The sequence below is a fragment of the Danio rerio genome, chromosome 12, assembly GCF_052040795.2.
Source record: "Danio rerio strain M-AB ecotype USA chromosome 12, GRCz13ab, whole genome shotgun sequence".
In the NCBI taxonomy this organism is placed as follows: Eukaryota; Metazoa; Chordata; class Actinopteri; order Cypriniformes; family Danionidae; genus Danio; species Danio rerio.
The window spans coordinates 48885210-48907820 of NC_141032.1; the positions used below are offsets into that span (position 1 = coordinate 48885210).

At 38.9% G+C, this 22611-nt stretch overlaps 2 protein-coding genes across 4 annotated transcripts in view; both read right to left on the reverse strand.

Annotated features, from left to right (window-relative positions):
• Nucleotides 1–954, reverse strand: part of LOC108179123 (uncharacterized) — a gene marked incomplete at its 3' end in the record, with an annotated part of 177624 nt that extends 176670 nt beyond the window's left edge. The window contains 1 exon segment of the mRNA NM_001442942.1: nt 860–954.
• The window catches only part of LOC108191778 (pancreatic secretory granule membrane major glycoprotein GP2), an 81987-nt gene that overhangs the window by 17674 nt on the left and 41702 nt on the right, over nt 1–22611 (reverse strand). The window contains exons 1-3 of one of the 3 annotated variants that reach the window (XM_087277045.1): nt 700–951; nt 468–528; nt 356–382 (exon numbers count right to left, since the gene is read on the reverse strand). In XM_087277045.1, coding sequence (XP_087133171.1) covers nt 356–382; nt 468–513 — 73 coding nt within the window. In that variant the 5' untranslated portion in view covers nt 514–528; nt 700–951. Of the gene's footprint in view, nt 1–355; nt 383–467; nt 529–699; nt 952–22611 lie in introns of those variants that run through there. The other 2 variants (XM_087277047.1, XM_087277046.1) reach the window with 2 other exon arrangements.

Genomic DNA, 22611 nt, shown 5'->3' on the forward strand with positions numbered 1-22611 from the left:
GAAAGTTGAAAATAGCCATTTGGATTGATAAAAGTACATGAATAAAGTCATACTACTGGTTTCCAATATTCTTCAGTGTTATCTTGTTGTTTATTTAAATTTATGATTTTATTTGTGTTGAAAAAAAAAACCTCAAACAGGTTAAGTGGAGGACGAGTAAATGTTACTATAACTTACAGAGTTACTATAACTGTGTTTAATTTTGATCAAATGTGCAGCCTTAGTGTATAAAAACCTGATATTTGCCAGTGTTTAAGTATTATTCCTTTCGTTCTTTACTTTCAATATTTTATATGTAAAGTTAAGGATAGGAATAGGAATAAATAAAAAATAGAAAGTGAGAAAGTTATTGTACCTGTTGTCTGTCCATTGGTTATTTCACCTGTTAATTAAATAATATCATAATTATTAAGTGGTATTTTAAAGTCAATTCAGATTGAAAAGGTCTCATTATATAAATCTCTCACCATGATTTACAAGCAGCGACACACAGAGTGAGATCAAAAACTTCATAGTGACGGATGACACCTGCACACACACATCCTAAATTTATATGAAATGTTTTTGTAGATTTATTTTTAATTATTACAACAATTTGAATTAAAGTTCACAAATAATTAAATGAACATTTTACTCAATACGTTTGACCTGTTAAAAGCAGAAGAGTCTTTAAAGTGTGTGAATAAGAGAAGTATTTACCTGAGGTCAGATGCTGCAGCAGAGCAAAACTCAGGCAGATGATGATGATGATCAACACAGAGATGATGATGATCAACTGTAGATCTTATAGTCAAGTCCGTGTCTTTAGTAAAACCTGTGGGTTGACCTTTATTGGAACCAGTACATTTCCAAAAACAACCTTAAACCAGTTTTTCATTTTTTTTTTTTATCTGTGATCAGAATGTTTGTGATTTAAGTTGATTGACTTCTGCATTTGTCTGCAGTCACTGTGACGTTCTTTCACTTTGTGCTTGAACTCTCAGGCATCCGTACAAAAACAGAACCTCAAGACTTTAGTAAATACATAAAAAACACTTTCATTTGTGTGAATAATGGATCTTGGTTATAAAAACACTGAAGGCATGCAGGTGGCAGAGTAAGATGGTGTGCCAGTTAAAAGCAAGATTGCAGTCGAGAGATTGAAGGCTGACTCACCTCAAAATAAAGGCCATTGCAGTAGTCCAAGCGGGAATTTATAAAAGTGTTGTTACTGTTTCAAAGTACTTGTGTGATAAAATGTCCTTAGTTTTGGCCAGTTGTCTCAAGTGAAAGAAGCTAGAGCGAACAACAGACCGAATTTGGCTTTCAAGCTTGAGATCAGGATCCATTTTAAAACCCAGGTTCACAATCTCTGGCTTACAGAAAGTTTCGAGATTATCTAGGTGTACAGAGTGAGCGACAGGCGACGCAGTGGGTAGCACGTTCGCCTCAAAGCAAGAAGGTCGCTTGGTCGCTGGTTCGATAATTGGCTCAGTTGGCTTTTCTGTGTGGAGTTTGCATGTTCTCCCTGCGTTCGCGTGGGTTTCCTCCGGGTGCTCCGGTTTCCCCCACAGTCCAGAGACATGTGGTACAGGTGAATTGGGTAGGTTAAATTGTCCGTAGTGAATGAGTGTGTGTGTGTGTATGTGTGGATGTTTCCCAGAGATGGGTTGCGGCTGGAAGGGCATCAGCTGCGTAAAAACTTGCTGGATAAGTTAGCGGTTCAATCCGCTGTGGCGACCCCGGATTAATAAAGGGACTAAGCCGACAAGAAAATGAATGAGTGAGCGACGTTGGAAATGGGGCCAAACACCATCACTTCGGTCTTAAAATAGAGAAAAAATGGAATTAAAATTAGAGGAAGTCCTTTAATTAGAAGAAGTCGAGCTCTTCCTCGAGGACAAAGTAAATTATTTATTGCTGTCTTGTAACATTACCATCTGAATTAGTGTGCATATCTATAATAAAGCATGCCTTTATTATAGATACACATAAAATAACAGTGTTTTTCTGTAAACATTTTAATGAAAATATCTGTAGATGAATTATTTTTTGCACTTTATTTCAACAAAGACATTTTACTGTAATTTTATGGTTTTTGTTTGGCAGCCAAAACTGGCAGTCATTTGACCTTTTTTTTATGATTTATTTTTTCTTACAGTGTACACTTTGCATATTTCGCAGAGCTAAAAACAAAACATTTCTTCCATCGTGGCTATTGTGGCACAGATTCTTGAACCTGTCTTTATGCATGCGCAACATCGTAAATTGTATGGCAAGTGTAAACGCATGAATTGGATATGGGTCACAATTAAAACCGTGTAAACGGACAGGCAAACAAATCAGATATGGGCAACAAATCAGAATTGGGCATCAAGACCTGACAGTGTAAACGGGGCCATACTCATTATTTTTTAACCCTCAGATGATTACAAAGCTTTACAAGTTTTTTTCTTTTTTCTTTCTGATAAACACTAAATAAGACAATTTGAAGAATGTTGGAAACTGGTAACCATTGATATCCATAGTAGGAAAAAACAAATATGATAGAAGTCAATGGTTTCTAGTTTAAAATATGTTCTTTTGTAGAATAAGAAACCCCTTGGTGGCTAAAGTAATCCTTGTTTCCCGAGGGGGGAATGGAAATGCTATGTGAAAAAACTTTCACAATGGGGATTACGTCAGAATCCAATCATCTGAAAGAGTATATAAACAGGCCAATGAAATGGCAGTATTAGTGTGCACAGCTGGCGCTAATCACAATCAATTTGCAATATAAGCACAGCACATGCAGAGCTGAGGCATCCTTTTCTAGCTGAAGAGACTTTCACACCCAACAGCTAAGAGGCAATCATTGTGGTGAAGGAACACAGCATTTCCTAATGAAGGGGAACTGCAATGCTATGTGGTTTACAGAAAGTTTCGAGATTATTCAGGTGTACAGAATGACTACCAATGACTACCAGAATGTTACCATCTGAACTAGTGTGCGTATCTATAATAAAGCATGTCATTTGATGCCATGTCTCTAGAAGCGTGTACATTATTACCTGGCTTACCTTAGTTCATTTCCCTATCACTGAGGGCAGGATTATGTTAGCTGTAATGAGGCGATGCAGGAGAATCCTCCCCAGTCCTTACTTTTATACGGATTACATGAAAAGAAATGATTTGTTTTCGACTTGAATTGGTTAATGCAAAACTAGACGTATCAAGCTTTCTATAGATACATCTCTCATGTTTCTTTGTTGAGTATTTGCAGACGTTTTATTAACTTGTTTTTATGATTTTAATACCAAAGCCTCGTGGCCATGGTAGCATTCATTTTTATTTATTTATTTTATTTGTTTATTTGGCAGGGACAAGTGTACATTAATTAGCATTTCTGCAAATGCACCAGAATTAGCCAGACGGCTATTTTTTATCTGTTGTCCCTGAACCATCTAAAAAAAACTATACAAGAATTACACAATCAATCAAACATAGTTAAAAAGTACTAAAATAGACAAGGTTATGTAGATGTTAATAAGAAATGAATATTTACAAATTAAACTAAAACACCAACATTTTGTAATAGAGATAAAAAATAGTTGACACACGTTTAAACAACAAATCATTAAGATAGCAGCCACAAATGGAAGCATGCTAGCTTCATTCTAATAGGAATGATGACACGTCTGATTCTCTATAAACCGTATTTTAAAATGTTTTTTGAATATATTAAAGGAGGTTATATCTCTGATGCATTAGATCAGGGGTTTTCAAAGTCTAAGACAGTGGGCCTCCCTTTTGACACAACTTATCCATTTGCGCCCCCCTCCTCTCAAACACACACACGCACACACACAAAATTCTGGAGGTTTTCCTGCTACCTCATCATGCTTGGTTTCAAGATGTCGCCGAAGTTTAGCGGGTCTCATGCTGTCATTAGCCAAAATATCTTGACAAACCACACTTAAAGGTCGTGGATCATCAGCTGGTCCTGTCCACGTAAATCCTAAACTCAAATACTGATCATCATATCGTCGTTTTGGGTTTAAGCCCTGAACTTGAAGGCTTTGAATCGGGGGTCTCAGAAACCGATCCATTGTATTAGCAGGCATATACCTGTATTGGCGGGCTTGCAAAACAGAAGCGAATTCACAGCTATGGCCTTCTGGGTAAAAAAGGTTTTCTTATTTTTGACGTATAATTTTTTTTAGCTTTGTTTAATTAAAACATTTAAAAATAATAAAAAATACATATAATAATGAAACTTAATAATTATATTTTTATTATATAATATTTTTTCCCGCGCCTCCCCTGACATGCTCTGGCGCGCCTCACGCTTTGAAAACCCCTGCATTAGATTAACTAGCTAGATTAACTAGCTCAGACTGAGAAACTAGTCATTGCACTGGTTTCATACTGATTGCTTTATCAAACAATAGCCCCTTTCACACATACAGACCTTTCCGGAAAATTACCGGCAATTTTCCGGAAAGGTGTGTATGTGTGAACAGGCCCTTTTTGAAAATACCGGAAAATTCGTTCCAGGTATTTTCCGGAAAGAGAAGTTGTAACATTATCGGTAATTTGCCGGAAAGAGCACATGCACATCTAGAACGTGCTGACGTGAGACGTCTACTCTAGCCAATCAGAACACTCAGACGCATTCACATCCGCGCGGTTTAGTAAATAAAAGCCTTTGAATTTTTTTCCAGACACATTTAGCTGCTAGACGTTAGTCAGATAACATTTATATGTTTCTTCTTAATGCTAACTGTGTAAATGATTATCGATAAGATGCTCATGATAAGCCGTTGTTTGTTTACCTTCAAGCTCCGCTTTCTTCAGTGGCTTGACACAGTGCTTCAGCTGGTGAGCACCAGCCCAGCACACACACATACCATGTAACTTCTCGACATGCGAAAGTGTTTCTCTATATGTTTTTATCGAAGTTGTTCACAATACTTCTCCGCATAGTTTGTGATGTAGTCAAATGTCTACAAATACAAGCGCAGCCGTTTAGAGCTCATTTCTGGTTAATGATATCATAATTTACCGCTATTTTGGAATGGATGTGTGAATGGACTTTTCCGGAAACATTTTGTAACGTCCTCACCTGTGTGAACAGCTTTTTTTTTTTTTTTAAATTACCGGTAAAGTCGTTCCGGAAATTTTCCGGATATTTACCGCTATCACTGTGTGAAAGGGGCTGACATTTGTTGTCAATAGGCATTCACTGCATTTAAAAGTAGAAATTTCAAGCTTTCTATAGATATACGTCTCATGTATGTGTGTTTTGTTTTTGCGGAGTTTCAGCGCATTTTACTGACACGTTTCTAAAAACAGTCAGAATGCCTACACTGTTTATTATTCTTTTTTAGCAAAACACTTATTAAGGAAACACTTGTCTTATATACTGTGATTTGGATGTACTATACACTCAGCGGCCACTTTATTAGGTACACATTACTTGCATATATCAAGGAACTAATTTTACACCGTATAAATCTTTCACCACACCGACTTAAAACAACATGGTCACTGTCCACTGAGATCATTGCTGACTGATCAAGGTAACATCAAGAAACAAATAACTATGTCTATTTTTTTAAATAAAGAGTCAGGAAGATACATAAACATGCATGCTGCAAAAATACAACTGTGCTTTCACATAACAGACCCGTTCAGGAAGTTACAGAAAATATTACAAATGATTTTAATAATTTTTTGCATTTTACTTCAATCTTACTGCTCTGACATAAACATACTGAAGCATCAGCCTCTTACGTGTTCCCGTTACATTACATAAGATGTAGCAACATTCAATGAGAGCCAACATTGCTGTGAATAATGAGTAATGTACTGTTCTGACATGACATTAAAATAGATCTGTTTTGCCCAACTTTTCACGTTTCATTTTCTCTTCAGCTAAGACCTAGAACAACAAAAATATGGTGGGATTTAAGCAATAACGTGAAACCTTAACGGAGAACAACACAACCAGTACATCAACATTCTGCATAACCTTTAGAACTGAAAACACAAACACACTGATCGCATTTAAATACCAGCATTATGAAAAATAAACAAAACGATCGCAAGGATTTTACACTAGCTGTAATCATTCTTTCATACCCTGCGATGAAGTAAGTGGCTCCAAAAAGCAGATTATGAAGCCATCTTGGGTAAATTAAAAAACAAATCTTTCCATTTACTCCTGTTTGATGTCTTCATGTCAGGTTACTGTTACTCTCTCACTGTAAAATGCATTAGAAATTAAAAATAAAATTAAATAAATAAAATTAGCATTAGCGCTTAAAGCAAACTTTCACATTCTCTTTGTAGCAGCTGAATGTATTAAGATGAACTGCAGGTCTCACGATCGCAATCCTAACAGGCCTTGGTCATTTCTCATGCAAATACAAAAAAACACCAGCAAATGAAGAAAAGATCTTCATGTAATCAAGAAGTGAAAATAAAAAAAAATAAATAAAACTCTCATTCAAGGTTCAACTAAAAACTGACAGAGCAATAGTCATGGCACAACATGGAAATCCCAGCCAGGTCCGTCACGTTTTTTTGAGCTCCTCTTTAGAGGTATGACAATGAATTATTTCTTCGATGCAGACGTGAACAATTCGGTATTGGTTCAGTAATAATCATAACCAGAGGTGGAAAGAGTACTGAAAAAGCATACTTAAGTAAAAGTACCATTACTTGCCTAAAAATGTAGTGTGAGTAGAGTAAAAGTATCTGTTGTAAATATTACTCAAAGTAGGAGTAAAAAGTAGCCCTTTTAAAAGTACTCAAGAGTAGTGAGTATTAGGCTGTTAAATGTTGATGCATTCACATGTCATTTGTGGATGTGTGTGTAAACGTAACATTCTGTAGTGCATTTAGTTATTGCCCAGCAGGGACACAATGTCATAAGACGTTAAGATTAGGTTAGATTTAGGTTGTGATGTCAGGTGACCAAAATTCAGTGTCTAGCCAGCGTCTAAGGATAACGTTATTTTGATGTCTAATAATGACGTCAAATGACGTTTATATTTAATTGATTTTAGGTTGTTAGAAAGTGACCAAAAACCAATGTCTAGCCAACATCTTAAACCAACTTCCTATTGACGTCAAATCCTGACATTTATTCATCAGGTATGGCTACCAAAATTTAACATCTGATAGACGTCATAGTGGTAACGTTGACACAACGTCAAGCTGTAACATCATTAGACGTTGATATTTGGTTGGTTTTAGGTTGGACGTTGGACATTGACATCGGGCTTATTTCATTGAGTTCTGATGTAAACCCGATTTTCATTTCCAAACAAAATGCAGCGTCTCCACGAAGTTATCTGACGGCATGTTGACATCTTGTGTCTGCTGGGTGTTTAAGGCCATTTCAGTCATCATACTGTAAATATCCCTTATCTTCTCATTAGTGACATGCATCTAACCCAGGGATGCCCATACTCAATCCTGGAGGGCCGGTGTCCTGCAAAGTTTAGTTTCAATCCCACTTAGACGAACCTGGGCTAGCTAATCAATCTCATACTAGGCCTTCTAGAAACATCCGTGCAGGTGTGTTGAGGCAAGTTGGAGGTAAAATCTGCAGGACATCGGCCCTCCAGGACTGTGTTTGGGCATCCCTGATCTAAACAGTCTCTGGGTCAATGCGTGTAAAGATTTTGAATATGTTCTTGGACAATTTTAATGCTTCCAAACAGTTTGTAATGTAAAGCAATGTAAAGCACACCTGTCTTGAGGTAGTTCATTATGAAGCAATTTACCTTCTGTGTGTGATTTGATTGGACAGGAAACACAGGACTGATTTTTCTAATACCCATAAACAAGAAAAAAAATAAGAATAAATTACAATTTCTGAGAAAAACTACTCAATTACAGTAATTTGAGTATTTGTAATTAGTTACTTTACACCAGGGGTCACCAATCCTGGTCCTGGAGGGCCGGTGTCCCTGCAGGGTTTAGTTCCAACTTGCCTCAACACACCTGCCTGGATGTTTTAAGTATGTCAAGTAAGAGCTTGATTAGCTTGTTCAGGTGTGTTTGATTAGGGTTGGAGGTAAAATCTGCAGCGCACCGGCCCTCCAGGAACAAGTTTGGTGACCCCTGCTTTACACCAATGATCATAACCAGTTATTATGTACTGACGTCATTTATCTCATATGTGAAATTCCCCAAAAGTGAGTGCTGTCTAACAGGTTAAACATAGCATCAATCTTTCTTAATTTACTGAGTGAAATTGTTGCAATAGAAAAAAGGCAGAACATTACATCACTTTAATCATGGAGATATTTATTTCCTCATTCATCTTTTAAATCTTTATGCCCTTATATTATTGCCAGAATCATTTAACATGCAATGTTAATTTATTACATCATTACGTCTTAATTAAGTAAATTTTTTTCTAACTTAAAGATTGAGAAACAGAACAACAGACCAATCCTGGTAATTTAATATAAAAACCCTTTTTTACAGTAGCACATCTTCTCAAAAAAATCAAAAATTAACCTTCTGTATGAAATCAGTGTCAATTACATTGACAAGTAACAATATTTCTAAAATAGAGAAATACCACCACCAGTTCCACATCCATTCAAACCTAAACTAAAAAAGGGTGAAGAAACTCATCAGAGGAATGAACAACAGCACCAGAGAAGCACACAGACAAGAAGCCTCAGAAACCTTCACTTGGTCTGGAAGAGGCTGAACATCTGTGAACAGAGAATATCAGTCAGTCTGATGAAATAAAAGATTATTTACAGCTCAATCACACAGTAGTTTGTTACATCTGTTGTAGATTTGCATAATGACTCATAGAGTCTGTTTTAGAAGATTGAAAACTGTGATCAATCAATAAGCTTTAATATCAACATTGTATGAAAGTGTATTGTAGTTTACCAAATATTTCACTCAAATCATTCCTCATTGACATTTATTCACTTGTTTGTTGTATACGCCATTGTAAAAAAAGAGGTTTAGTTTAACAGTAGTTTAGTGACTTTAAGCTACAAGCTACTCATCAACACTGCAACACTGCATTTATACATATGAAATGCTGACCTGTGTTTCCTCCAGACCACACTAGAGGTCCCATAGATAGTGACGCACTGTCATGGAGATCCAGAGCCCTGCGCTCTCTCCGATGCTCTCCAGAGTCACAGCTCTAGAAGAGAAAAGAGTCAAATCCAGCTGTGCAAATCCCTGATAAACATCACTGAACAAACACAAAACCAACAGGAGTGCACAAAATCCCCAGCAGAGGGCAGAACAAACATGTTTAACAGCCTTCATCATTAAACCTCAACACCATCATATCTCCCTGTCTGTGTTTAGTGCTGAAACATCAGTGGGAGATTCTGAAGACTTTTTAAACTCACCGTTGAGCATTGTTCACTGGACAGAAGGCAAAGGTGAACAGCACAGTGCAGGTAAAGCTTAGTGGAGTTTGCAGTGAAGATGAACATCCTGAAGGAGAAACGGCTGCTTGTGGAGACGCCGTTCTGCAGCAGCTTCACTGTGTCGTCCTCAGGATTGGGACACCTGACGAGATCAACAACCACAATCAACAAACCAAAATATTCCATCAAACGCATTCAACTTAAATTTTTAACTAAACTGGAATCTTGTGCTTTAGTTTACTACATTTTTATAAAAATACAAAAGATGCCTGGATTACTATTTAATCAAAAGTAGGTTTTAAAAAAATGTGTGAGTTAACACTGGTGTTTAATGAGCAGAAAAGTCTTTACTCGTCAGTAATGAGGTCCCAGCGGAGACTGTAATCAGGGTCATTCACAGGTGTAGCCCAACACGTGTCCATCACCAGGGCAAACTGGCGGCTGTCGACCCCCTCAACACCAACCTCCACATGCATCTCCTGGTCCAGCTCTGCATCCACTCTACCAGTGAAGGGCTGAGTGAACTCTTCATCCACATACGGGACCATCCGCACCTGATAAACCCCTTCACCACTGGGGAGGACCTTGTGCACGGTGCTGTTTAAATAATGGACACAGATGTGTAAATTATTGGAGCCATATGTTAAAATTATTTTATGCATAAAACACATATCTCGTCCAAAAGAAAATAACCACATGTATTCAATTCTGCTTTATTCTCCAACACATACACCTTCCCCTTGGCACATGAATCAGAGTGTGAAGGGGTAAGGATGAAAATAGTCCCCTAAGAAACTAGACAGTACTACTCCACATGCACTCCCGCATCATATGAGATGTCATCTGTGGTAGTCATTCCATAAGAGACAGTAATGTTTAACGAGCCCCTATTTTGCATTTAAAAAGGTCATATTTGGTTTTATTGGTCTCCAACAACAGGCTGATATGCATGCAAGGTCAAAAAAACACTTTCATTGTCTTATAATGTGCATTTATTTTTACCTAATTATCCCAGTGACTCCCATATAATTCGTTTAGCAATTCATTTGTTGCCAAACCCCTCCTTAGCGTGATGCTAATCTGAGGTGATTGGTCTGATGACCCAGTCTGTTGCGATTGGTCGACTGCGTTCAGCACAAGACAGAGAGGAAAGCCCACCACGGCTATGAAATAGCAGCCAGAGAGTATGAGAGAGCCCAGCGCAGGAATGCAATAAATCAATGCAGTTAAAGGCCAGCATATTACTCTACTCTTAAACCCAACCCCAGGTAATAATAACGAAGCACATGCAGTATTAATCCACACAGTGGCAAAAGCTGAACTATTTTGAAAATTAACTGCGCCGCGCATGTGTAGGAACAGCTAATGGTGGCCATAGCAAAGGCAAACAGCAGAGCACCGGCAGTTGAGCATTTAAAGAAGCACACGTCACGTTTTTAACGTGGTTTGGACACGATATGTGAACAGCCCCATACAGATTTAACCTGAGAGATACAGTATAAGCACTGATCTGTAATAAATACGTGATTACAAGCCGCACGGGGTGATCGCAACTTATAACACACAATTAAACACATTTTGCAAACTACACAAATCGAGGCAACAATTTTAATCACACTTACATGATCTGGAGGAAGATGAAACTGGTCCATATGGACTGTAAAAATTACTGACAAAGTCCCAAAGTCACTGCTGCTCCTTCAATAGCAAACGGCCGATAAATCCTGCGCTGCAGCGTAGGTTATTGTATCAAAAATCAGAAAAATAACAGGACCAAACACAGCACTTGGTTGGCTATGCTGTGGTGTTGTTGTGAAAATTAACATTAACCCTTTATTCCCCACAGCCGAATCTCCGTCTGTCATCTTTTGTCATGATCAGTCCTGTTATCCCCGTGCCTTCGCTAGTGTGTGAAGGGAAAATGCGTGCACAAGCGCAGAACTGGAAGTACATATTTGGTGATGTACCACGTCAACGTCGATGCGATCAAGCAAAAAAGATCCGAACCCAACTCAATTCGTTTATTTGAGTCAAATATTTTGCTAAAGAATCAATAGTTTTAAACATGCTGTACTTTTAGATTTAAACCTCTGCTGGATGTTTTCATTTACACACTCCATGGAAGCTTATTTAAAAAAAAAAAAAAAAAAACACGATAGGGGCTCTTTAATGCTGCGTTCACACCAGACGCGAAACGAGCGGATAAATCTCAGTAAATAGCCGTGTGAACATTTGAGTTTACTCGCTTCATTCGCACGTCAAACCCCGCTTTATTCGCGCGTCAAATCCGCTTCATTCGTGCGTCAAATAGACTTCAGAACAGACGCGGATTCACGTGGTGGGCAGGGCTTCTGTCTGCCCGGTGATTTAGCTTCATAGCTAAATGGCTAACATGGATTTTATAAAGAAAATAACAGTGTTTATGTGCTTAATGAAGACTAAAAAACCGTGTTGATACGTTTAGGGTCGTGTCTGATTCCACTAGATGCTTTCAGAGGTGCATCCAGCTCTGTGAGCTCGTAAACTCCTCCAGAAACTGAACCTGGATGATGGAGGCTTTCAGCGGTGCTTCTGACTGAGCCCAGCCCAGTTTGATTAACTTTTTGTCTGTGTCAACTGGAGGATTTCCCCCGGGACTTCAACAACAGGTGTACGTCACAATCACGCCCCCACAAGAGCAAGCTCCTGATTGGTTAACGCGGCGTGAATGTCCAGTGAAGTTCAGACTTTTGAACTTAAGCAATTCGCGCGAAACGCAATTCGTGCCGTGCCCTTGTCCGCGATGTCTATTCACACATTTGCATTGACTTAACATGTAAATCACTCGCGCTTGACGCTCGTTCCGCGTCTGGTGAACGCAGCATAGCAGATTACTCACTCACAATTTGTTTACTCTGTATTTGAAACTCTGTTTATTTTCAGCTCAAAAAGTATCTCGTATTTATGGATATAACCCCAAGTAAACAACATGTAATGCCTATTCTGGCAAGTCATTGGAAAATTTTATTTTTAAGGGTTATCTGCCACTTCCCCCGCCCATACACCTCAGAGCAAAAGAAAATCAAGAAAGTCTGACCCCTTTATTTTAATGTACAAAACTTAGTGGTAGATGTATGAGGAAGGGCTAATAGATATAAAAAATATTGGTTCCTATTTTGTGTGTTTTAATGTGTGAATCAGATTAGATTTTTTGTCTTATCTTCCTGTCATATTATTTTTATAATGAATTTGTGGGGATTTTGTGTTTTTTTACATGTAAACTTTACATGTTGCCAAGAAGATTAAAATCATTGAACAGAGCAGCCAGTACAACTATAGAAGTAAAAATAACAGTTTGATCAGCTAAACTTTGTGAAATGGTCTACTTTGTCAAATTACAGCAATAATAAAGCAGAATGAGTGTGTTGTGGCACCTCTGCAGTGGGTTGATCTCCACGTTCATGGAAAGTGTTTGTGTTTGAGGATAAACACAGCTGAAAGAAAGCTTCAGGATTCTCACTCTGCTGATGAGACCTTCTGTTCCCGGCGTCCCCACAATATAGTTACTGTAGATGAAGTGGCTGCCGTTGGCCTGCAGACAACAAATAGACATTTTATTTAATATTTAGCTTGAATTGACTTTTTTTTTTCAAAGAACAACACCAGTTGTCAAGTAAAATAATGGTGTGTTATACACTATTGTTAGAGAGCGTCAGTGTGTTTGGTAGCCTGTTGTTCTCCACTCTTCATTACTAAATGAAAGACTTTCAGAAGATTTTAGGCAAGTCTGTTTGGGCTTTTTCTATTGTTTGGCTAATTTTCGTGAAGTTTATTTATAAACAAATTTCGAGAGGATCACGTGCTTATGATTGTTCACAGCTGTTCCAACTTTAGCTAATGACTGATTATCCTATCAGACGATCCTTAACTCACTATAAATAACCAGACTTTTCTCATCTCAATATCTTCATCTCGAAGAACCCCCACCGCACCCCCCCACCCAACCCTACTTTTCCTCCTTTCAAACGGGCGTCACGGTGGCCAGCGATAAGCGCTGTTGCCTCACAGCAAGAATGCCCCTGGTTTAATTCCTTTCCAAACCAGACGGCATTTCTGTGCGGAGTTTGTTTGTTCTCCCCGTGGTCGCGTGAGTTTTCCGGGTCCTCCGGTTCAAAAACAAGCACTCTAAATAATTAATCAAAATACATTAGCTAACCTCTGAGTACACCTTTCAGCATCCATGTCTGACACTTAGCTACAACATGCAAGAAGGGGAGTCATCGAGATCTACCTGAGCTCAAACTCCCCTCTCGCCTTGCAACGGGAGGGAGCCCAGAGCTCGAGGATCTTAGAAGCTCAGGGCTCTCTCCCGGGACAGCACGCCAAACTAGCTTTACTATCAATCATCAGCTAAGTGTGAACTCTTGAAATAACCTTTATTGCCCTGCCTTGGAGACTACTCAGATGGTCAGGGTTGTCAAATAGAAATAGGTTTTGTTAGTCATTATTAATGTTTGCATGGCGTGTACGTAAGGAATGATTGATGACAGGTAATTGAATAGAAATTCAGTGTGCATTACTTTCTAATAATTCAGCTTTGAGTCAATAGCCCCTTACACACATACAGACCTTTCAAGAAATTTACAGACACATTTCCGGAAAGGTCTGTATGTTTGAACAGGCCCTTTTTGAAAATAACAGTAAATTTGTTCTGGCAATTGTTGAAAGAGAAGTTGGAACATTGACGGTAATTTGCCGTAATGCTGCTCTGTGTGAACACAGGAGGAAGATTGCCAGAAAAAGCTTGTTCATGTCTAAAACGCGCTGATGTGAGACTTCTACTCCAGCCAATCAGAACACTCAGACACATTCACATCCGCGCTATTTATGAAAATAAAAGCCTTTGAAAATTTTTCCAGACACATTTAGCTGCTAGATGTTAGTCTGATACCATTTCTTTGTTCTTTCTTAAAGCAATTGTGGCAAAAATATTGATAAAATGCTTTGATAAAGCTCTGCTTTAGTTGCTTGACACATGAAGCAGTGGGCAGTGAAGCAGATCAACACAATCTCACAGCAATTCGTAACTTTTTCATTTAGTGGCTAATTCGTACGAATTCGTACAATCTAATTCTTATATTTTGGTACAATTTGCTCATCCCCCAATGACGGTTGGGTTTATTGGTGGGGTTAGATGCCATGCCTCCTTTTTAAAATCGTACAATTTCGTACGACTGAACTCGTACAAATTGGCCACTAAACTGGCAAAACGTAAAATACTTACGTTTTTTTGTGAAATCAGGCCGGTATCATCAACAAAAGCCCAACCCCTTCTTTGTTTACAAATGCAAGCGGGCTGTTTAGAGGTAATTTCTGGTTAATGATGTCAGAATTTCCCTGTATTTTGGAATGGGTGTGTGAATGGTCTTTCCTGGAAAAATTTTGTAACTTCCTCGCCTGTGTGAACAGCGCTTTTTTTAATTTACCAGTAAAGTCGTTCTGGTTTCACTGTGTGAAAGGGGCTAATGATTACTACAGTTCCTACAGCTAAAGTCATTGTACAGAAGTTGTATTTCTGACACAGTATGTCAGGTTTTTGTTCTCAAACTGCTCTTGTGTGTAGGAATATTTTCTTACACGTCTCCTCCTGTTGTGTTTTGATGTGAATTCTAACTGTGAAATAGGTAAAATCATTCAACGTAGTGATATGGAGCTGCAATGCACCCAAAACTGGTTGGAACTACTTTAGCTGTTTGTTTATTTGAAAATAACAGCACAGCTTAGAATAATCAGCCAATCAGAAGCAAGCATTCAGCAGGCCAGTAGTATAAAATCAGATTTATCCTGCAGGTAGTTGATCGTACCACAAGGTTTGTGCCACAGATGTGTTGATCGTTGTCGAAGTTAAACTCCACTCTGCCGTTCTGGACGGTTCCTCTGCAGCTGGGGTCATTGAGGTGTAAGTGCTCAGCTGAAAAACCAGCTTCAAAAAGCTGACAGCGAGACACAGACATGGAGCCAGAGCTGCTCTCACAGGTCTCATTGAAATCTGAGAGAAAAACATGATCATTAATGACACAAAAACACCTTTTATTTCACATTTGACTGTAGAATCACACACTAACCAAAGGAGTCTTTTGGTGCTCGGTGCTTTTGAAGGCCTTTGTTACATAAACAGCCATAAACACCATTTTTCATCCCACACCTTTCCTCTTTGGAGCAGTTGAGTTCAGAACAGGGGTTTCTGACAGCTAGAAAGACAAGTCATTAATATTTATTATTAAAAGGTTTTCTGATAACTGTACCTAAAAATAAAACCCACACCTTAACTTTTTTTAATTTCACTGTAATGTGATGAAAGGCGTCTTTTGTTAAGCTGCTTTGGAACAAATGTAATTGTTAAAAGTGCAATACAAATACTCTTGTTGACATGAATTTAGTTTGAATGTTTTGTTTTTACTGTACTTTTACTACCTTTAAATGCATTCTAAGCACTTCACATATTAAATTATTAGCAAATCAGCTCCATAGCACAATGTTTACTTAAAACTAAACACAAACTTGCAGTCTGTTTCCTATACCTAGTGCAATCCCTAACATTTATTTTTCAATACATAACGTTACTACTAAGCACACAAACATACACACATCACCTCTTTTTTATTACTAATGTAATCATTTGAACAACAGCAGCAGATTCTGACACTCATAACTCTTTAATCTGAGCAATAATCCTGCAGATTGTGTTACAGCACATTACATTACCAGATATTGTAGTTGTAGTTTCTGTTGTGGTCGTCTCTGGTGTGTCAGTTGTATAGCTAGTGTTAAACCTCACATCTAGAAACACAAATAAATGTTAGACAGAAAGCCATCATCTCTAACATAAACAGAAGGCAGAGTTAAATGTGTGTCCAGTACCTGCACAGTATGCTAAATTGCAGCCACTTGGCCTCACAAACTCATAGACATAAAAACCTCCAGGACAGGCTTTGACTTGAATGGGATTGGACTGGAAAAAGCAGCAGTCGTTGTTCCAGTGAGCGCAGACATCTCTAGTGACCACTCCATCCTCAAGTGTTGGATGTCCTCCGCTCAGCCACAGTGGAGCATTAGTGCCGCAGCTATACTCATCAACACATGTGTCTGGCATCTGAACACTCTGACCATTAATGAAGAGACGGTACCAGCCGCTCCAGCTCACCGCACTGTCACACATTAACTCAGAGGAGTGTTGATTGCTGGTGGCTCTCCATGGTTCATCCAGGATCAAGAAGTTATTGCAGGGGTCAACAGGGGGAGCTGTTGGATGCATATTTATTATTAGATATGGTAGTTTTGCCGTTTTTAATCTCATGATGGAGCATTAAACAACTAAAATTTCATTCTCATTGATTAGGGCAGCAGACTGATTACACTAGAGCTGATGAAGCAATGCCATTAAAAGGTCATGCAACCATGCACAAAATCTGAGATTTTAGCAGATTTGTTTTAGTTGAACATCAGTTAAGAGTGTATACATCTGTTTGCTTTAGTTGTTGGCGAACAAATGGGTAGTATTTTTTTTTTTCTAATTTCATCATTATATCGGGCTGCATTATTGATGGGGATGTAAGGACTGCAAGTTCTCTGAAACTTTATTCATTCATTTTCTTTTCGGCTTAGTCCCTTTATTTATCCGGGGTCGCCACAGCGGAATGAACCAACAACTTATCCAGCACGTTTTATGCTGCGGATACCCTTCCAGCTGCAACCCATTTCTGGGAAACATCCACACACACTCATACATCAATGATGATTTAGCCTACCCATTTCACCTTTACCGGATTTCTTTGGACTTTGGGGGAAACCGGAACACCCGGAGGAAACCCATGCGAATGCAGGGAGAACATGCAAACTCCACACAGAAACACCAACTGACCCAACCAAGGCTCGCACCTGCAACTCATCAACCTTCTTGCTGTGAGGCAAAAGCACCACTTACTCCGCCACTGCGTTGCCCCTCTGAAACTTCTGCTTCAGAATTATTTATTCAAGCTGTGAGACCTTGCAGTGGTTAGGCTGTCATGATGGATCATAGTCACAGCAGTGTTGTCAGAAATACCAACTTCTATGAGTCTGTATTGACATTTTAAAGACTGGTAATAGGAGGCGTTCTTGTGTGCGTTTGTGAGCATTGCCGACTCTTGAACACTGCTGATTGTTCACAAGCTCTACAGATATGACTGTAATTGACTCTAATGACCAACAGTTTTTTATAAGAACAATTACACAGACACTGGGGTGTTTGAAAGCTGGGATATGTTGATCCATCATTGACACAGCATTTAAACATTGACAGACTTTCACACAGGACTTCTCTGTCCCTTCAAGAATATGTGTCTAAATTTCAAAATAAGCACTCATTAAACATTAAAACCTTACATTTCCTCAAATTTAGCTTCTAAATTTCATTCACAGTCAGTACTGACAGAGGATGGTTGATGGCTCTCCTACATTCAGCTCACAGCTTTAATAATAATAATAATAATAATAATATTAATAATAATTCCTTATATTTATATAGCGCTTTCTGGGTAAAGTGCTTTACGCATTCGGGGGAATCTCCTCATCCTCCACCAGTGTGCAGCATCCACCTGGATATTGCACCAGTCCACACACCAGCTGATTGGTGGAGAGGAGAGAGAGAGAGATGAAGCCCATATGAAGTTGGTTATGGTCTGATATGGGGAGGATTAGGAGGCTATGATGGACAGAGGCCAGTAGGCAAGTTTGGCCAAGATGCTGGGTTAAACCCCAAGAATACCTCGAAGAACATTCTGGGATTTTTAATGACCACAGAGAGTCAGGACCTGGGTTTAATGTTGCATACGAACGACGACGCTCACTGAGCAGTATAGAGTCCCCGTCACTATACTGGGCCGGTTGGACCCACACAGACCACAGGTTGGGCGCCCCCTGCTGGTCTCTATAACACCACTTCCGGCCGCAGCCTATAGCTTTCCCATGTGGTCTAGCTTTCCCATGTGAGAGTAATGTTTCATGACCCTTTAAGTAAATAGTGTGGCGAGGGGGCGGGGCCAAGAGCCGTGGGAATGGAATGAGGCCGCCGCGTAAGTGGAGACACCTATGAGCCACACCAGCATCGAATCCCACAGAAGGAGCTCTGGACAATAAGAGGAGGAACGATGGCAGAAGAGGCCTGAGAGAGGACCGGGCTGGACATGCTGTTTTGCTTTTGTCTTCAGTTTGACGGCAGTCTCTGTCAGAAGCTGCCGTCCATTTGTTTTGGTTTAGACGGTAGTCTCCGTGAGGAGCTGCCGTCACTGTTATCAATAAATATTTTAAAACTTCGGTTCTCCGCCTCGTTCTTCCCGGCGGCCAAAGGGCTGTAAACTTCATTACAAATAGTAATGATTTAATGTATAAGTTTTATAATACTATTACAATATTTATTGCATTGTACTCATTATTTGAGCTGTATTGCTACAAACTATATATACTCTACACTGTATAAATTAAGGGATAGCACGGTGGTGCAGAGGCTAGCACTATCGCCTCAAAGCATGTAGATCACTGGTTCGAGCCTCAGTTGGCATTTCTGTGTGGATTTTGCATGTTCTCCCCGTGTTGGCGTGGGTTTCCTCCGGGTGCTCCAGTTTCCCCTACAAGCCCAAAGACGTGCGCTATAGGTGAAATGAGTGAACTAAATTGTCTGTAGTTTATGTGTGTGTATAAGTGTGTGTGGTTGTTTTCCAGCGGTGGGTTGCAGCTGGAACAGCATCCGCTGCGTAAAACATATGCTGGATAAGTTGCCCGTTCATTCCGCTGTGGCGACCGCTAATTAATAAAGATGAATGGATAATGAATGAATGAATGAATTTATGAATTAAATAAAAGTTAAATATTTTTTAGCTATATAGCGATTCAGTCGAGCAGACTTAGTGATGTCAATATACAAGTTACCTCTGCAAAGCAGACATATTTCCGTCAGAAAATCAACAATGCCACTAATCCTCGCCTACTTTTTAAAACATTTTCCTCCCTCCTCTATCCTCCTCCTCCACCCGCATCCTCCACACTTACTACTGATGACTTTGCTACATTCTTTTGCACCAAAACTGCAAAAATCAGTGCTCAATTTGCTGCACCTACAACAAACACGCAAGATACACCACCAACACCACACACACTCACCTCTTTTTTCTCAGCTCAGAGTCTGAGGTGTCCAAACTCGTGCTATCTAGCCATGCAACCACCTGTCCACTCGATCCCATTCCCTCTCATCTCTTGCAAGCCATCTCTCCTGCAGTCATACCAACACTGACTCGCATAATTAACACATCTCTTGACTCTGGTTTATTCCCCACTTCATTTAAGCAGGCTAGGGTAACCCCACTGCTAAAGAAACCAAACCTGGACCATACGCTACTTGAAAACTACAGACCAGTATCCCTGCTTCCATTCATGGCCAAGATTCTGGAGAAAGTATTATTCAATCAAGTCCTGGACTTTCTTACTCAAAACAATCTCATGGACAACAAGCAATCCGGCTTTAAGAAAGGCCACTCAACTGAGACTGCCCTGCTCTCGGTCGTGGAGGATCTCAGACTGGCTAAAGCAGACTCAAAATCATCAGTCCTCATCTTGCTGGACTTGTCAGCTGCTTTTGACACTGTCAACCACCAGATCCTGCTATCTACGCTCAAGTCACTACTTAACTCTGCAACTCTCTACTAGCGGGGCTTCCAGCTAACTCTATCAAGCATCTTCAGCTGCTCCAGAACGCAGCAGCACGAGTGGTCTTTAATGAACCTAAAAGAGCACATGTCACTCCGCTGCTAGTCTGTTTGCACTGGCTGCCAGTTGCTGCTTGCATCAAATTCAAAGCTCTGATGTTTCCCTACAAAGTGACTTCTGGCTTTGCTCCTTCTTATCTGCACTCACTTCTGCAGATCTATGTGCCCTCCAGAAACTTGCGTTCTGTGAATGAACGTCGCCTTGTGGTTCCATCCCAAAGAGGGAAGAAATCACTTTCGCGAACGCTCACGCTCAATCTGCCCAGTTGGTGGAATGAACTCCCTAACTGCATCAGAACAGCAGAGTCACTCGCTACTTTCAAGAAACAACTAAAAACTCAACTATTTAGTCTCCACTTCCCTTCCTGATCTGCAATTGCCTCTCTGGATATCACACTAACTGTACCCAAAAAAAAAAAAAAAAATACTAATACTACTAATACTTTCCTTCTTAGACTTTACAGACCTGAAACTTGCCTACAGCACTTATTCATTGTTGCTCTTATAGTTGTGTAAATTGCTTCCTTGTCCTCATTTGTAAGTCGCTTTGGATAAAAGCGTCTGCTAAATGACTAAATGTAAAATGTAAATGTAAATATATGTTGTGGTTTGTTTAAAAAGCAGGAATAAGATGTTTTTACTTTAAGATGCACCACAATTAGGAGGACAACACAATTTCGTGAATTTTTGTTCATAACTGATTAAATACTCAGACAGGTGGACAATATTAGTGGTCATAAATTAGTCTTACTGTTCTTATGTAAACACTACTCAGATCTCCCGTGTGACATGACCGAGTGCTCATGCACTGACATGTGGCTCACGTCACTTTCATGTGAAAGTGTCTCCCTACTTTAGTGCTCATTAATGGGACATTTACTCACGGGGAGATGTGTTTCAGAAAATGGACACTTAGTCTAGCATCAACAGAGCCAATTCAGAGACTCTTTAAAGGATTGGGCAAAATGCTAAATAAAATATTTAATTTAAAGACAAAAACAAACAACAACAAAACAACTAGTTTCCATATGCACTCAAAAAAATGAATTTTGGCTTTAGTTGGTCCAAAGAATGTAACTATGTTTAAATTAAACAATTTTCTTATGTTTGTGTACTAAAAATAAAAGTGTTGTGTTGAAAAAAATTAGAAAAAGTAAGTTTTCACATTTAAACAGTTTGTTTAATTAACATGAATGAAAGGGAGTTCTGTTGCTTCTGCAGTACTGCATTTTGGTCAATAGGTGGAGTAATATCTGCACATGCGCAGTTTCAAAACAACACAGGAAGTAAGAAGATTCAAACCACAACGATCACTCTCAGCTCGTTTAGATCGGCGCCATAATATGGGAATCAAGAGATGAAGATTACAGTATAAATTGAGAACGTGCACAGAAAGCTTTCCCCAATGTGGACACACAGGTGTGATTTTTTACTTTTTATGTATTTATACTGAGGCTGTGACAACATTTGAATCATTAATGAACTCCCTTGTAATACTATGTTGTGTTTGTGTATAGTATTGTTATGAAATTGTCATGTTTCTTGTGTGTTTTTCACATTAAAGACAGATAAATTTCTAGTTTTTTTGCATTCCTGTGAAATGTTATACTTGGTATATATTAACTCCCCCAAAATAAAGTTGCAAACGTTGGTAGTAAGGAATAGTCTCATTTTAAATGTGTCAAGCAGTTTGTCAAGTTTTAATGCCAGTTTTGATAACTTACATAATATTAATTAAAAGGTAGTGTTCGCACAAGCATATGTGACACTTAAATAGGATGACATCTAGCATGATGACATATTTAATGTAAGCTTATTTGTTTGGTCATATAACACATTTAAACTTTTAGTAGTTTGCAGTGTTATTTGTTTATTATTATTATTATAAATATATTATTCTAAATGCTATATATTTATATTATTATATTTTATTATTACAAATCTTTGCTCACTCGCATCTTTTTTCTCCCTCTGGTTTACAGCTCAGCCTCTATAGTCCCATATCTGGCTGAGGAGACTGTTGGTCATCCAGGTACTATGCCTTTAGATGCCTATACACACATTAAAATGATGTACAGTAAAAATGACTAGTAATTTTAACTACTAATTATTTAGTAAATTACTAATTGTCATTTCATGTCGTTCAGAACATTACCAGTGGGAAAAAAAGGTGTGAATGCATCCTCAAAGCCCTTGTAAGGGAGTACACGGTAAGCTATTTACTTTTTTTTTTTTTACATTTGCATTTTCCTCTTAAACCAATTCCACCTTTCACCTTTGATGTGTTTGTTGGTAAATGTTTTATTTTTTTTACTTGACATTTTTAGGATGCTGGGAATGATGAAGCACAAACCTTGATGTGCGGCACCACCTTATGAATCTACAGTAGTTACATTAACATTTAGAAGACTCTTTTGTCTAAAGTGACTTACAATTGAGGAGACATT